Below are 16,203 nucleotides of genomic sequence, written 5' to 3' on the forward strand. Positions count from 1 at the left end.
CAGAAGGCGGTCTCTCAAATAGCCAGATCCACTACCATGGAGCGCTTTATAGGTGGTGAGTAGAACCCTGAAGTGCACCCGGAGATCGACAGGTAGCCAGTGCAGCTCACGGAGGATCGGTGTTATGTGGGCGAACCGTGGTGCGCCCACAATCACTCGCGCGGCCGCATTCTGGACTAGCTGAAGTCTCCGGATGCTCTTCAAGGGCAGCCCCATGTAGAGCACATTACAGTATTCCAGCCTGGAGATCACAAGGGCTCGAGTGACTGTTGTGAGGGCCTCCCGATTCAGGTAGGGCCGCAACTGGCGCACCAGGCGAACCTGGGCAAATGCCCCCCTGGTCACAGCTGAGAGATGGTGGTCAGAAGTCAGCTGTGGGTCCAGGAGGACTCCCAAGTTGCGGGCCCTTTCTGAGGGGTGTAAGTTTTGTCCCCCCAGCCTGAGTGATGGTATGTTGATCAAATTTTTGGGAGGAAAACACAACAGCCACTCGGTCTTGTCTGGGTTGAGTATCAGCTTGTTTGCTCTCATCCAGTCTTTAACGGCTTCTAGACCCCGGTTCATCACATCCACCGCTTCATTGAGTTGGCACGGGGCGGACAGATACAACTGTGTATCGTCCGCATATTGGTGGTATTTTATCCCGTGCCTTCGGATGATCTCGCCCAGCGGTTTCATGTAAATGTTAAATAGTAGGGGGGATAGGACCGATCCCTGCGGCACCCCATAAGTTAGGGGCCTCAGGGACGATCTCTGCCCCCCCACCAACACCGACTGCGACCTGTCCGAGAGATAGGAGGAGAACCACTGCAAAACAGTGCCGCCCACCCCTATCTCCCGCAGTCGTCGCAGAAGGATACCATGGTCGATGGTATCGAAAGCCGCTGAGAGGTCCAGGAGAACTAGGATGGAAGCATGGCCTCCGTCCCTAGCTCTCCAGAGATCATCGGTCAATGCGACCAAAGCGGTTTCTGTGCTGTAACCGGGTCTGAAGCCAGACTGGAAGGGGTCAAGATAGTTAGCTTCCTCCAAGGTACGCTGAAGCTGGAGAGCCACCACCTTCTCAACAACCTTCCCTACAAAGGGGAGGTTGGAGACTGGACGATAGTTATTAAGAACAGCTGGATCCAAGGACGGTTTCTTCAGGAGGGGTCTTACCACCGCTGTCTTGAGCGCGGTGGGAAAGTACCCCTCCCGAAGAGAGGCGGTAACAACCGCCTGGATCCAGCCTCGTGTCACCTCACTGCTGTTGGCAACCAGCCAGGAGGGACACGGGTCCAGTATGCAGGTGGAGGCACTCACAGCTCGCATAGCCTTGTCCACATCCCCGGAGGCAACTTCCTGAAACTCAACCCAGAGATGGTTTGCCAAGTCTTCTCCTTGTGTCTCGGCTGGATCTACTGGGGTGGAGTCCAGGTCCGCTCGAAACCGGGCAACTTTGTCCGCCAAGAACTGGACATACTCCTCAGCCTTACCCTGTAGGGAGTCCCCCGTCTCCCTCCTATTTAGGAGGGAGCGGGTTATCCTAAACAGGGTGGCTGGGCGGGACTCGGCGGACGCTACCAAGGAGGCAATATATGTTCTTTTTGCTGTTCTTAAAGTCCGAATATACTCCTTGGCGCATGCTGTTAAAAGTGCCCGTTTCGACTCGGACCTATCGGATCTCCACGAGTGTTCTAGGAGTCTCCTCCGGCGCTTTACCTCCCGGAGCTCCTCAGTAAACCAAGGAGGCCTCCGGGGGCCGCTGACCCGGAGGGGCCGTAGCGGCGCAATCCGGTCTAGAGACTCCGAAGCTGCCGAGTGCCAGGCAGCGACGAGGGTCTCCGCCGAACTGTGGGCGAGGGTATCAGGAATAACCCCAAGCTCCCTCTGGAACCTAACAGGATCCATCAGTCGCTTGGGGCGGAACCAGCTGATCGGTTCCTCCTCCCTACGGTGGGGGTTTGGCCTCCGGAAGTCTAGCCTCAGTAGGTAGTGGTCTGACCACGACAGGGGTACGATCTCATTACCCCTCAGACCAAGATCGTAACTCCACTGCTCCGAGAGGAATACGAGGTCGAGCGTGTGACCCGCTGAGTGAGTTGGGCCTCGGATTACTTGAGTCAAGCCCATGGCTGTCATGGAGGCCATGAACTCCTGCGCTCCATCAGAGTGTTCACCGAGCGAAGGCAAGTTGAAGTCCCCCAGAACTATAAGTCTAGGGAACTCAACTGCCAGCTCGGCTACTGACTCGAGGAGCAAGGGGAGGGCTGCTGCAACGCCACCAATATAGCAGCGAACCTACGAATTACAGGAATGACAGTCTTTTTTTTATGTCTTGCACAATAATATTGAGCACTTTCTTGTATCATTTGGTCCCTCATGGATTCTGTAGGTGAAACTGTGAGTCTGCCACCATTCTACACACTGCCAATTTACCACCAATGCTTCCCATAGTCATCCTGCCACCATTACTAAAATACAGCCAAGGCAACTCAGATTCAGCTGCTCCTTCTCATTGCTCATGTCTGATTTTAATTTTTACTGATACCACTCAAACAGTGATGCACCTTCTCTGCAATGGTACAATGGTACAAATTCTGAAAATTGTAAGCCTTGCAATGGGGTGGCTGTGGGGAATTAGAGATGAGAGCGGCTTAGAAGATGTATAGAATTGCTACGCTACCCATTGCAACATTTTGGTGGGTGATTTCATATCCTACAGATTACAAAAGTATAATACTTACGGTACATTTCTAGCAACACTCAGTCACATCAAATAATGCAGCAATGTTCCAAATATTATTAAAAAGCATAATTCAGGCAAGACTAGCACCAAACTGGGGTACCCACTCAGGAAAGGCTCCTTAATAGTGCTAGCAACCAGGAAACGTACTCATGCATGGCAACATCTCTGCTCCATGTCCTTTACCTTGAGGGTGATAAACATAGCCGTAGTGGCAGCATCAACCCAACCCAACTAATTGGTTTCAACACCTGCTACTATGCTGCTGGTGTTGGGATTTACCACTCTGATTTCAACACAGGGCTCTGAGGTTATGCTGTGGAACTGTTACTGACATGTCCAGCCGTTTGAGAGTCCAATGTGCTTGCTATTTCCTGAATTGAGCTTCCCATCAAGATATTGTTTCCCTCCCTCCCCAAATCTGAAGAGTGCCATCTTACCTCAGTTGCTAAGAAGGCATCCACCTCATTGTGGAAGGTATCAAAAAGAAGGCTCAGGGCCTGCCTATAGGAAGAAGCAACAACGGACAGGTAAGAATAGAAAATGGAAAAAAGTTTGTTTCGTGTGGAGGATCGTTTTATGTCAAGTCAAAGCCTACATGCACACTTCTAGCTCAGAACTGTTTGTCCTGATTAGCAATTCTTCAGGTTTTCAGTCATGAGTTTTTCCCAGCCATATTTAGAGCTTCCAAGGTTGAACATGGAACATTTTCATGCTAACCATATGCCCTACCAGTGAGATGCAGACTTTCCCCATGTTTCCCCATGTTTCCCCTGCAAACATGGGCTGGTCCACATTAAGAACTCAGGTAGTGCTATGTCTCTTTATGTGTCTTTTTGTCATTTAATATTAGACTAGACAGTCCACAGAAGTTCTATTTGTGCATAGTTTCTCTACCAACTACACTGCAGTTTCATTCATATTTTTTTACCTGGTGATGGTCTGCTTGATTGGCCTCTCTTGGAGATGAACATAGTGGTTGAGTGTGGATGGGCTTTGGTCATCATTCACCTACATTAAGAAAAGCAATTGCTCAACAATACTTGACGTCTCTCTATTACACCTGTGTTATTGTTCGATAATGAACCAAGCTATAAACCTCTTTCTTGGGCCAATCAGGTGATGTCATCAAGATTCTTATCCAATGCCATGAGTGTGTTGGGGTTTGGATTAAGACTTCTGCTTCATCCTGGCAAGGCCAAGAGTTTTAAAGCCTCCAACCACTAACCCTCCCCACAAGGATCCAGAGATTTTCCATCTGCATGGGGGAACATTTAGACAGTGCGCAACTTAGGGCTCCTCCTTCGCTCATATCTCTTGCTTGAAGAATCAATGGTAGGCATGTCTAGGAGGACATCCGTACAAGTTCACTGTGTGCCAATTTCACCCATTCCTGGATCAGGAGGCTTTGCTCACAGTGACTCACACCTTAATCAACTCCCATTTGGATTACTGTAATGCACTCTGGGCCTGAAAGGCATTCAGAAGCTGCAGCTGTTGGGATTTCTTTTTAGGCCTAGATAGCACCACTGCACTAGCTCCCAGTGGACTTTTGGGAGGTGCTGGTCATTACCTATAAAGCCTACACGGTACAGGGCCAGGCTATTTGCAGGACAACTTGATTCCCATACTGTCTGCCTACCTCACTCATCTATCATGGAGAACATATTTCAGATCACTTTCATTATCTTATTGGACCCCAGAGTAAAGCTTTCTCTGTGGAAGCACCTGCTCAATGAAACAACATCCTTCTGACAATCCAGATGGCCCCAGCCCTTTTAGCTATTTGTAAGCTATTAAAGACCTGGCTGTTCCCCCAAGTAATTTGGGCCAGATGGTTAGATGAATTCTGTTGGTTTTGAGCTGGGTTGTATTAGTGACCTTGGACATCATGGTTGTTGCTCAATTGTTTTTAACCCTTATATGCACACCCTGAGCCCTTTTTTGTAAAATAGCGGCCATATACATTGATCGATTGAATGAATTCATATATAAATAATGCTTTTACTATAAAAGATATTTATATGCATAAATGCTTCCCAAGAGATAGAGCAGTGAATTTCTTTCTGGCAAAAGGATTACTTACTTATTAATTTGCAGGAACAATTTTGTTTCTAGAAAATAGTTTTTAAATTTGATTTAGAGTTTTTAGGAAGCAGAATAGACCTGTAGGACTGCCCTCAGAAAAAAGACATCTTAAGATGCTAAACAGATGATTTTCTGGTCTGTTATACAAAAATATTAAGCAGAGGATTCACTTCTGAGCATTTAATTTTTACATACATAGGGCTACACTTTTATACATCACTATTGGCCTGTCAACATTCTGTTTATTAAAGCTGTTGTCCTGAAATTATACCACTGATAACTTTTCTTATGTTAGGGAGATGCAATTTGTCCAACACAAAATATCACTGTAGCAGTTGCAATGCAAGGCACACTTTAATTGCAGCTGTATAAGTATAAAATGAAGCTATTAGCTCTAACAAGTGTTCTGCATAAACAGAAACAGACAGATGTGATTGTTGTTCTCACTTCCCAGGTATCGGCACATTTGATCAAAGTCATACTTGTACCAGAGAGGTATTCCTCATTGCCTGTTTTTAAAATGCTACACTTTGCCTCCCACTGTTTAGAGCTGTTGGACAGGATGAAATGAAAGAGCTGGCCCACAACTGACATCAACCCACTGTTCACATCTACCAGGAGGGCATTTAAACAGGAGTCAAATCAGGCATTTAAACAGGAGCTGCCAGATGCCAGAATTACTATGATGATTAATAATTGTGAATTGCATCTGATGACTTCAGGGGAAATGTTAATAATATCACCAGATATTGTGCAGGGCTGAACTTTGGGTATTATCCTGGGCAGATTTTTTGGTGGAGGGAATCTTTCAATCAATCAATCAATCAATCAACTAGACCTTTATTCTCAATGCACAGCATGTGTATAAGGAAATAGAATAAGTCTTCCTTGGTGCAGCCGATACAACAACACAGAATACGTCTCAATAAACCAATAAGTAAAAAGAAATCCCTAAACCCATAAGTACGTAATAAACTAACACACATATCCTCATACATACATATATGTATATACTATTATATTACACTGGTATATACATTGCACGTTACTCTGACACTGCAAGTCTATTACATTAAGCCTGATTGTGGTGTTACGTTGCCTTTAGAAGTCTGACAGCTCATGGATAAAAGCTATTTTTCAGTCTATTCGGCTGGCTATGCTTCTGGCTATCTCCTGCCCGATGGTAAGAGAATAAAGAAATACTGTCCAGGATATGAATTGTCCCTGAGGATTTTTCTCATTTTGCTGAGACAGCTTATCTTTGCTAAGATATACGTGAAGACTCTCAGACAATTAGCATCACTTTTTAGGATATATTTTATTAAAATGTAGGCATTATACTTTTGGTACTCTAATATCAGCATTTTAATCTCAGATACTTCTAAGGACATAAATAAGAGTCTAAGACACTAGAGAGCATATTGTTACCTTCTAGCATTAGACCAGGGGTGTTGAACTGGTGGCCTGAGGGCCAGCTGCGTCACATGCAGGCCATGCCCACCCCAGCTCCACAAATGGGAAAAACATCGCGAAACATCACATGATGGCAATGTGATGTGTTGAGCTTGACACCCATGCATTAGACATATGCTAAATCTTACTATTCCTCTTTAACAATAATTATGAATACAATCCTCAGCTAAAGATTTACAACTAGACCAGCAACAAATGCTGCTCCATTGATAATTATGGATTAAAAACAAACAATGCAACAATTTTGTTAGACTCTGTTTTCATGTTTACATGTCAGGCATTTACCGTCCTAGCCAGGTCACTGCGAACAGCTTTCCTGTTCATCAGCTGCAACCGGATGTCTATGTCAAACTTCCTGCAGTTTTGAATATATTCATGACTTCCTAGTGGATGTTTGCTGGAATGAGACAAATAAATATAGAAAATGTAAGTAAAGGACTTTTTCCACTGTATATTACTGAGATTATTCCAATAGCAAAGATTTCTAAAATTCCTATTAACCAGATATACAGTGGTCTACACATAAGTGTCAGATACAGGTCATGATATCATTGTGCAAATTTTGACATGAGTTATGTACAGTAATTTCTGATTGCAATGGAACACAACTGATATAAATGACATAATCCATGTTTCTTCTGCAATAATGTAATGATGCATCTGATTTCACTTGCCTCCTCCTGCCCCATCTCCACATCCCCTGGGCACTCATGATTCTGTATATAATGCAGAACAAGGATATTCTACTTTTGCAACTGCTTAGCTTAGAAACAATGAATAAATCACGCACTTGGTTATACAAGACTTTATGCCTCAGTTCTCTTTCCCAAGAGAGCTATTTGCAAATTCAATCATTATTTTTATGTATGTATACTCTTTCTCTCCCTCTCTCCCTCTCTCCCTCTCTCTCTCTCTCTCTCTCTCTCTCTCTCTCTCTCTCACACACACACACACACACACACAGAGTTTTTCATTGTCTAGTAGAAAACATAGCGGTTAAAACTTATGATTTAAAAAGGAAAGAGGTTGATTTAATTTTTGTAGTACATGATTTAAAATAAAGAAAAAACAATAACCTAACAGAAAAAGGAACATGAAACTAAAGATAACCATACCACAATTTCCCTGAAGCTTGTATCTACTAAAATAATTTGAGATTCAAATGTTTCTGCTAAACCCCAGATGCTATAAAGTCTTGGAAACAGATGTTTGGGTTTCTGCTTGCATCAGAATGAAGACTACCAAATGCAACTCCCTATTGTTATATTGACCTATGTTCAAGATCGGACCAAGTCGTTTTGCTGACTGAGAGAAAAGACAAGAAGAGGAATGAGATACCTGCTTTGTACAAAAACAACAGAATGGTCAAAGACAACAGGTTAATTTAGAAGGCCTGGGACAGGCTATGAGGCTTGTGCAGTTTCTCCTGTAGAAAAATGAATGGTTAGAAGGGCTCAGGAAGAAAGGGGCGGTCACCTCATAGTAGTTGGAACAGGACGTCTGGCCCTTTTACCTGCTAGACTAAAAGGAAAAGTTAGGACTTATCTCTCTCCACCCTACATCCTGGCTTGCCCATCCAGCACAGCTGTCATTACAAAAAAGTGATTGTCAGAGGACAGAGAGAGGGGGGGAGGGACAGAAAGATAGGGTTTGTTGCTTTTAAAGGGGAGAAAGAAAAGCAGAGTAAAACAAAACTTCAAAGTCTGGGAAAAGAAGGTTTTTAAAAAGTAAGATGTGCTAGCAGAATAGTATTTCCTTTTAAGGAAGTGCTACAACAGACTTGAAAGAAACATTCATTTGATATACTGGCAATTTGCAACACTTAATTCACTGATTGCTTTAAAAGGTATTTTTTTATTTTAATTGCATCATATAATCCTTTGTTCTTGGATATAGTGAATTAGAACTCAACTAATTATTAAGTATATAATTCTTGACTGGCCATCTATCATCCAAGGGCTGGAAGGGAGGCACCAGGGGCTTTTGATCCTTTCTTTTTGCCTTGTTCCATTGCTACTTTGTCCCACAATCATTTTGCATCCTACAGAAGCAAGGAAATGATCTATTGTAAGACGTGAGCATCCAAACATGTTCTCCCTCAATATTTTTTTTAAATCATTTGGGGAAGTAATAAAGAACTGCTACAACCCATTGATGAATAAAAGACAACAGTGTTTCAGCATATGCTTTTCATGACAAATGTGATTTCCTTTATTTATCCAATTTTAAGGACAACTGATGGGAAGCCAAAAGTATACCTTTAGACCAGTTTAATTAAAAGGGCTCCCAAAGAGCAGGGTGGAATCATAAAATATAAGAGGTAATGTGAAAGACTTCCTGCCAGAGATTCAAGTTAAATATTGCTAATCAGAGCAAGCCAAATGACAAGGAAACCTATCTGCTATTAGGGAGATTTCTATATTCCAGATTCTAAGTTCTTTCCCAATTATCCAAATACAGGTACTCCTCAACTTACAACTGGTTGTTTAACTACCACTTGAAGTTACGATGGATTTTTTAAAAAGCTATTTATAACCTAGCCTTGAAATGATTACTTTCACCTTCCCATCTCCCATGGTCAAGTGATTGCATTTTGGGCACTTGGCAACTGCCTCACATTTACGACTGATTGCAGTGTTCTGTGGTGATGTGTTCTGTGATTTGTGTCATTTTTTTTGCCATTTTCAGACAGAAAATGCCTACTGGATATGCTGGATTTCTTTAACAATCACATACTGTGGTACCTTGGTACTCAACTGCTTTGAAACTCATTGGATTTGGTACTTAATGTATTTTGATGAGAAAATTTTGTCCCGGTACTCATAGTTTATTTCATACTTAACACACAAGCTAATAGTTTTCGATGTCATCTGCCTTGTGACTCTCTCATATTATAGCTTATGGGAAACATTTGTTTCATTGTTTTTGGTATTCATCATGAATCCCCAAGCCAATTAACAATGAGTTCCAAGGTACCACTGGAATTCACTTTAATGATTGGTGACTTGCTTGCAAAATGGTCATAAATCTTGTGTGGTCACATGATGTCGCAAGTTAGGAGCACAATGATTTATAACTGAAATCCCAAGCTCCTTTATAGTTTTAAGTCAAGGACAATCTATAATTAGCAGCTAATCAATTGCAAATCTAGTTTAGTCTCATGAATATTTGCTTTTTAATAATAATGGGAAAATGATGGGATATAGAATCTGATAGGAAGCATTAGTATAAATTACAAAATCTAATTTTACATATATTTTGGTCCATTCTACCTGAAGATACCCTTGCCTTTAATACTACTAGCACTGGAAGGTATAAGACAAAAATTATCCTCACAGGCCAAACTGAATTATTAACTTTCTCTACGATTTTCAATTTTAACCAAAAAAAGAGGAAAAGATACAAGATGTTGACATTTGAACCACCACACTTTAAGTTGTTGCAGGTAACAAACAAACAGAAACAAACAAAAGAAGCATTCCTTTTATTTCCAAGAAGAGCAAGATATGCAGATTGATTTTATTTTAGGGAAACCTCATTCCTTCATGTCAGGCTATGCAGAATGCTAACTGGGTAGGCCTTATGTGGGGGAATGCACCACAAGTTAGATTTAAGCAACATTAAATTGTGAACTATGACAGTTACATAGATTTATGGAAACAGGCATGGTGATTGAGTTATGATGCCTTTAATTTCTATCCCCTTTTTCTTTTCATCATTAACAAAATATTTGCTTAAAAGCTGGTAAAGAAAGTTGTCAGTTTCCCAGAGTTCTGCTCAAGCTTTCAAAAAATGCATTTTTATAAAAACCAAATGGAAATTCAGAAACTTTGTCACTTTAAAAAATGAAGAGATTAATATTTGTCTAGAACACAGAAGTGTCAAACTCGCATCATCACGGCAGCATTACGTGACGTATCGGGACTTCTCCCCCCCTTCGCTAAACTGGGCATGGGCGTGGCCAGTGCGCCTCTGGCCCGTGGGCTGGGAGTTTGACCGTCCTGGTTTAGAATGTATTTTCAGAATAAACATCCTATTCTCTCACTTATCTTTCAATGTTGCTATAATGGATTTTATAAAATGATGGCAAAATTTTGAAAAACATACACAAGGGCACATGCTTAAATACCTAAAAATAACAAAAATTCTTCCATCTTGTCCGAGTTTGTCATTGGCATACTCAAAAGTGGTATATGCTACAGCATTTCTGCTTTGAGTATAAAAGCAATTTATTGGTAATTGCTGAGTCAGCAAGAGAAGCTACAAAATTGTTGCAAAGCTTTAAGCCAAAACTGCAGCAAAGTTACTCTGGGACAGTGTCTGAAAGAACAGATCAGCTATTCAGAAAACCAGTTTATGACCAAAGCCTTTATTCCTCCATATAGCAGGTGTGTATTACTTAGATCTAGCTGGGCTCAAGGCATAGTGGGTGCCTATCGTCCAAGGCTGGGATGGGAATGATGGGAGGGTTGCTAATTGTTTTGGGGGGAGGGATGGGAGAGACTGAAGGTTGTTTGGGGTGCTCCCCTGCAGATAGCCAGGTGTTAGCAACTTTGTGTCCTATGAGTGTTGCCTGGCAGCCCAGTTCAGGGCAACCCAATCTCCATTGGGTGAAGAGGAGCTGGGAGAGCACTTCCAGGATTGCTGTGAAGATTATTCTCAATACCTGCTGGATAAAATCATTTGAATTCACTCCAAAGTGGATTCCAGCTGGGCAAGACCTATGGAGTTGACTAAGCCTCAGGCCTGTGATATAAGCTGGGATTGGTGCAATTTCGGTGTCCCGTCCCCCCCCCCCCCCGCCGGACTTGCTGATAGAGCATGTGCAGTTGTGGCCAGAAAGGTCTTTGTACAACTTTGTCTTTTGCACAAATTGCAGCCATTTCTGGACCAGGCGAATGTGTGTTTGTTCATTTGGTCAAGAATGCAGTAGTAGAGGTAATTATGTATGTTCCTCGTTACAACTTCATCACCGATTCAAGTGGCTTGCAATAGACCTCTGGGTACAATTCAAGGTGCTAGTCCCCACCAATAAAGAATACAAGAATATAAGGTGGTGTACTCCAGGCCTTTTCAATATGACATTACCATCTTAGAAGACCTTGGAGGTATCTTTTCTGGGTGGGGCCTTTCACTTTTGGAACAATCTGCTCCCTGGGATCCCAAACCTGCAAGTCTTTAAAAAAGGAAATTAAGACATCTTTCTCCATATTTTGGGGTCTGGATGAGCCAAGTCCCAATAGTTGGGTTGTAGTATATTTTAGTCTGCTGCCATTTCATAATTTTAGTTTGTTTTAAATGTACTCTATTTTGTTGATGACCTTTTCTTAGCTGTGCAGTCACTTTGAGTTAGTGGCCGCATAAATGTTGAAAATAAAATGAATGAATATATGCCACCTTCAAGCAGAGCTTTTCTGAATCAAATGAACCAGTATCTAGAATCTAGTTTATCATTTGTCCGAACAATAAAATAATCAGGTCATCTATTTCCACTGAGACTTGATAGCATGTAGAAACTCTATGTTGTTTTTTGTGCTATAATTTGCATTTGGTTTGGCCATCAATACCATATATTACTGTAACAAAAAAAATCTACCGTGTTTCCCCGAAAATAAGACAGGGTCTTATTTTCTTTTGACCCCCTGAAATAAGCGATTGGCCTTATTTTCAGGGAGGTTTTATTATTTTTTGAGGTGCAGGAGGCATGGTCACCTCATGGCTGCTGCTATGTTGCAATATTTTTGGGGAGGGCTTATTTTTGGGGGAGGGCTTATTTTAGTGCATGCGCTCAAAAGCCCAATCAGGGAGATCTTATTTTCAGGGAAACAGGGTATTATATAGGTTGAAATAAAAGAAAAGCAAAAATTATTTAGAGCAGAGATGGATTGCCAGGTACCAGTCTTTTAAAATTATTATTTTATTATCAGTATTTGAGAGGATATTCAAAGTGCATGTAATTTAGGGGGCTTTCTTTCCCTCCCATTATTGGGGAGAATTTGTACATTCCAAGCCATCTCCCTTTTTTTGTCTTATTAAATATACTTGACATTCAGCATAACTTTTTTTCCATTGTTTTATATTATTTCCTGCCCAAAATCAGCAGGAAATTCTGTCTCTGATAATTTCTAATGTATTTGCAGCAGCAGGATCTACCAGGATGTGGGAATTATAGTTCAGGGGTCACATGACAGTGAAGACTTCCTTTTGTTCACTCTTTCCTATACATTTCTGTGCCAATGACAGAGAGTCTACATGGCTTTTCTCTGGTTAAAGAAAATGCTCAATATGCACTTCTCCATTCAGTGAGCAAGTATTTTGTCACCAGAATGCTTGCTTACCCTGCTCTGCAGCAAGAAGGGAAATATTTATTTGTATCTTATTGTTGGTGCTTCCTTTCTCTTGAAAACTCAAGACCTTTTGATACAATCAACCATAATATTTTTCTAAACCACTACTAAACTTCTATTTGAGTGGGTGAAATTATCCAGCAAATTGGGATGCATTATCATCAGTATGCTAATGATAATTAACTTTATATTGTCCTTAGGTTATAGAGAAGATTGTTGGATGCTTGAGTCCATCAGGATCTAGATGGGACAGACCTGATTGAACCTGAGTTCCTACACAAGAGGCACTATTTGTCTACTAAGGTCTTCCATCAACATAAGTATTAACTCGGAGTAGGCAGAAATTACTCTTGATAGAGCGAATTCATGACTTTCATGAATTCATGAAAGATCCAGGATCTTTCTGGATTGATGGCTTTAGTGCAACCAGTAGGAACTGTGACTTTCGGTTGGTACATTAACTGCAGCCTTGCAAGGCACAAGAAGATCTAACAAAAACTCATGCCTTTATTACCATGCATATTGCCCTTGTGCTAACTGGAACCAGACTGTGGATGTCCCTTTGCTACAGGCACTGTATCGTCTAGGCTTAATTTAATGTGTAATATAAAACTATTTATGGCTTGGGCCCTAGGTATCCACATGACCACTTGGACCAAGGAGTGTCAATCCAGCCTATCAGATCCTTTAGGGAGAAACTACTCTTATGTCCTACTTTTAGGAGAGAAAGGGAGTTGGGCCAGGAGTTTCAGCTTTGTAGTACCAGTAACTGGTCCTATAGAACAGTTCCCTGTGGAAACCAAGCAGCCTCCCTCCTGATTGCATTGAGAAAGATGCTGAAAACAGACCTGCTATGGAGAGCATTTTAAGTACACTGAACCATTTCAGTGGTATTTTGACCTCTTTTATTACTAAGCTGCTATTTTATCATTATGTTCTTTTCATTTTATGCTGATCTTACTCCCACTGTGGGTTCTTTAAGCATACCATGTTAATCCCTAAAAATCATTTGACTAAGGGAAGATAGAAATGTTGTAATACATAAATAAATAATGGGTTGACCCACATCATAGGGCTGATTATCACTACAGTTGCAACTCTCATCTAAGCAGGTCAAAACAGCATTAGGGTGAAATACATGTGAACCATTGCTGTTATCTATTGTCAGTTTTGCTAATCCTTCTCCAGGTTATATTAGGCAGTGAGAACAAAATTAAAGCTAAGCAAAACATTCTAGAGAAAGAGCTTAGGGGAAAAAAAGAGGTTTTCTAAGGCTCATTTGGGGCATGGTTAATAGACCAGGGCATTTGCACACCAGCTCATCAAAGCTATTTCCATGTGGATGGAAGGGCAACAAGGAACTCCTGCTCTCTTCATCCGGCACTCAGTGTCCTGCCAAGGAGGCGGATGTGGGGCAGGGCAGAGAAGGGGCAAGGGAGCTCATTTCAATGTGCACGGGCACACAAGCACACACAGCGGTATAGGAGCAGCTTTTACAGGCTATACACACATTTGAGCTTTGACTGATTGTTTAATCTCCCTAAAAAAACCACTGAGCATTTGTACGTTTATTAGTATTCAAGGAACACCCACAAAGCACAGATTAATGTGCTCGACCTTCAAAACAGGGACAATAAATAGCAGTCTATAGCTGACATGGTTTAGTCTTCAAATGCAAAAGCTGCACTTTTTTTCTTTTTTGACAGAGGCACAAGGCAACACGCATGGGAAGGATTCTGTGAGGTGGTGTTTAGAAAGAAAGATGGAAGGATACCTTCCCTGCAGGCTAACAAAGCTGTCCTTGTATACAAGGACAATGGACAGCAGTTTCCCTCGCATTAAGCAGAGGAGAAAATATCAACCCTCTTATAAGAAAATCACAATGTACCAAATGAGTAATGGTTTGTGCATTGCCATTTGTAAAATAGAAAGCAAAATTCACTGTTCAAATTGCCATTGATAATGGATACATCTCAACATTATTTGCATATCTGAGTAAAACAAACATTCAACAAAATGGGATTAAAAAGGTCATTTAAGCCACTTCTCCATAATCTGGTACTCTGCTTCACTGAAGTGCATTTTCCATTATTCTAAACAGCATGATTATTGGTCATGCTGACTGGGAGATGGGGTTTGTAAATCCAGTATTGCGCAAAACATCAAACTGAAAAAGGCTAGTCTAGGAAAAATGAATTAGAGTTCCAAATCTGTAAGAAGGGAAAGAATAAAATAAACATCTGAGAAAGAACAGTAAGGGAGCAATGCTATTATCAGACAGGCATTATATGTGATCCTAGAACTACTGTAAACAGAGATTTGAATTTAGCTAATCTCTTTAGTCTCAGTCTAATTCATTGTCATCTAATGGCTTTTGCCACAGCAAGTATACTTTACAGCAGTTTCCCCCAACTATTCCTTCCTAAAATGATGGGACCACAAATCCTACCATTCTCAGCCAATAAAGCAGAAGCTGACTGGGAATTCTGGGAAGTGTAGTTTCAACACATCTGGAAGACATATGTTGGTGAAAGCAGCTTTGTTTCTTCCCCTCCTTTATGATATGGATTCCAATAATAAAAAAGGGCTTTTCCTTTCCATAAATACAGTGCCAGATTTTGCTGGAAGGAGAATCAAAACAAAACAAGAGGCGCCTGTGGGTTCTAGGTTGGCAGTGTCATTTTTTTCTTCTTCTGATGCAAATCTCTTGCTTCTGCTTTTAATTAAGTGATGTTACATAAAAGGAAATATTTTCCCCCTTGCTTATAGTTTATTACAGCTCTACCATGTAAAAATAGTATTTTAAAATCCTAGTAAGAAATCATTGGGAAAGTTATTATTATTATTCCTTTGGCTTAAAGTCCAGGACACTCTTCCATTCCTCTACACTGGCTCTCTCGATTCATTTTACAAGAAGCTTTAGTATTGATAGCAGTTATGAGGTATTTCCAATACTCAAAATGCATATTGAAAGGTGTTAATGCACCAAGTGATTCCCAAAGAGATAGATTGAGATCTCTGAGCCATTTAGGCACAATATGTGCATGCATCCACTTACTGCCTTTCACCAATGAAGAGAAAACCAGGCTGTAGTTTGAATCATGCTGATGGTTGCAGGCTTCCACAAGAATGCATTTAAACAATGGTCAGAGTTACCCATAATTGCAGAATTTGGGAGGTTTGTTTCTTTTTAATGCATATGCTCTCTGTCTCTCTGACGTATTGAATGGTTCTCTGCTAAGACCTCTGTGGTTTTAAAGACCATTCCTTAATAAGCTGCTGTCCGTAATAATCAGTTTGCTCTTGCCAGGCTACATACTCAGCCGCTGTAACTGGACCACAAGCTCTTAAGTTTAAAACTACAAGGTTACTCTAAATGTCTCAGTGTATAAATGAGTAATTTGTCTGATTGGAAATATAGCACACCATGGTCAAGAAGGACTGAAGATCACTTCAAATGGTCTACTGAGTATTTGGAATACTAGCTCTTAGTTAGTTGACTGACTGTTCACCAATCAGGATGTTTATTGATTTTCCCTTGAAAACATATCGCATTTTCATTATTCCATG

At 41.3% G+C, this 16,203-nt stretch overlaps 1 protein-coding gene across 5 annotated transcripts in view; it reads right to left on the bottom strand.

Annotated features, from left to right (window-relative positions):
• PIK3C2B (phosphatidylinositol-4-phosphate 3-kinase catalytic subunit type 2 beta) overlaps window positions 1–16,203 on the bottom strand; it is a 110,463-nt gene that overhangs the window by 62,471 nt on the left and 31,789 nt on the right. For all 5 annotated transcript variants that reach the window (XM_032218179.1, XM_032218178.1, XM_032218177.1 and 2 more), the window contains 3 exons: window positions 6,572–6,683; window positions 3,657–3,736; window positions 3,166–3,229 (listed from right to left, as the gene is read on the bottom strand). In XM_032218179.1, the coding sequence (XP_032074070.1) occupies window positions 3,166–3,229; window positions 3,657–3,736; window positions 6,572–6,683 (256 nt within the window). The remainder of the gene's footprint in view (window positions 1–3,165; window positions 3,230–3,656; window positions 3,737–6,571; window positions 6,684–16,203) is intronic.

Source organism: Thamnophis elegans, chromosome 5, assembly GCF_009769535.1.
Source record: "Thamnophis elegans isolate rThaEle1 chromosome 5, rThaEle1.pri, whole genome shotgun sequence".
Taxonomy (NCBI): domain Eukaryota; kingdom Metazoa; phylum Chordata; class Lepidosauria; order Squamata; family Colubridae; genus Thamnophis; species Thamnophis elegans.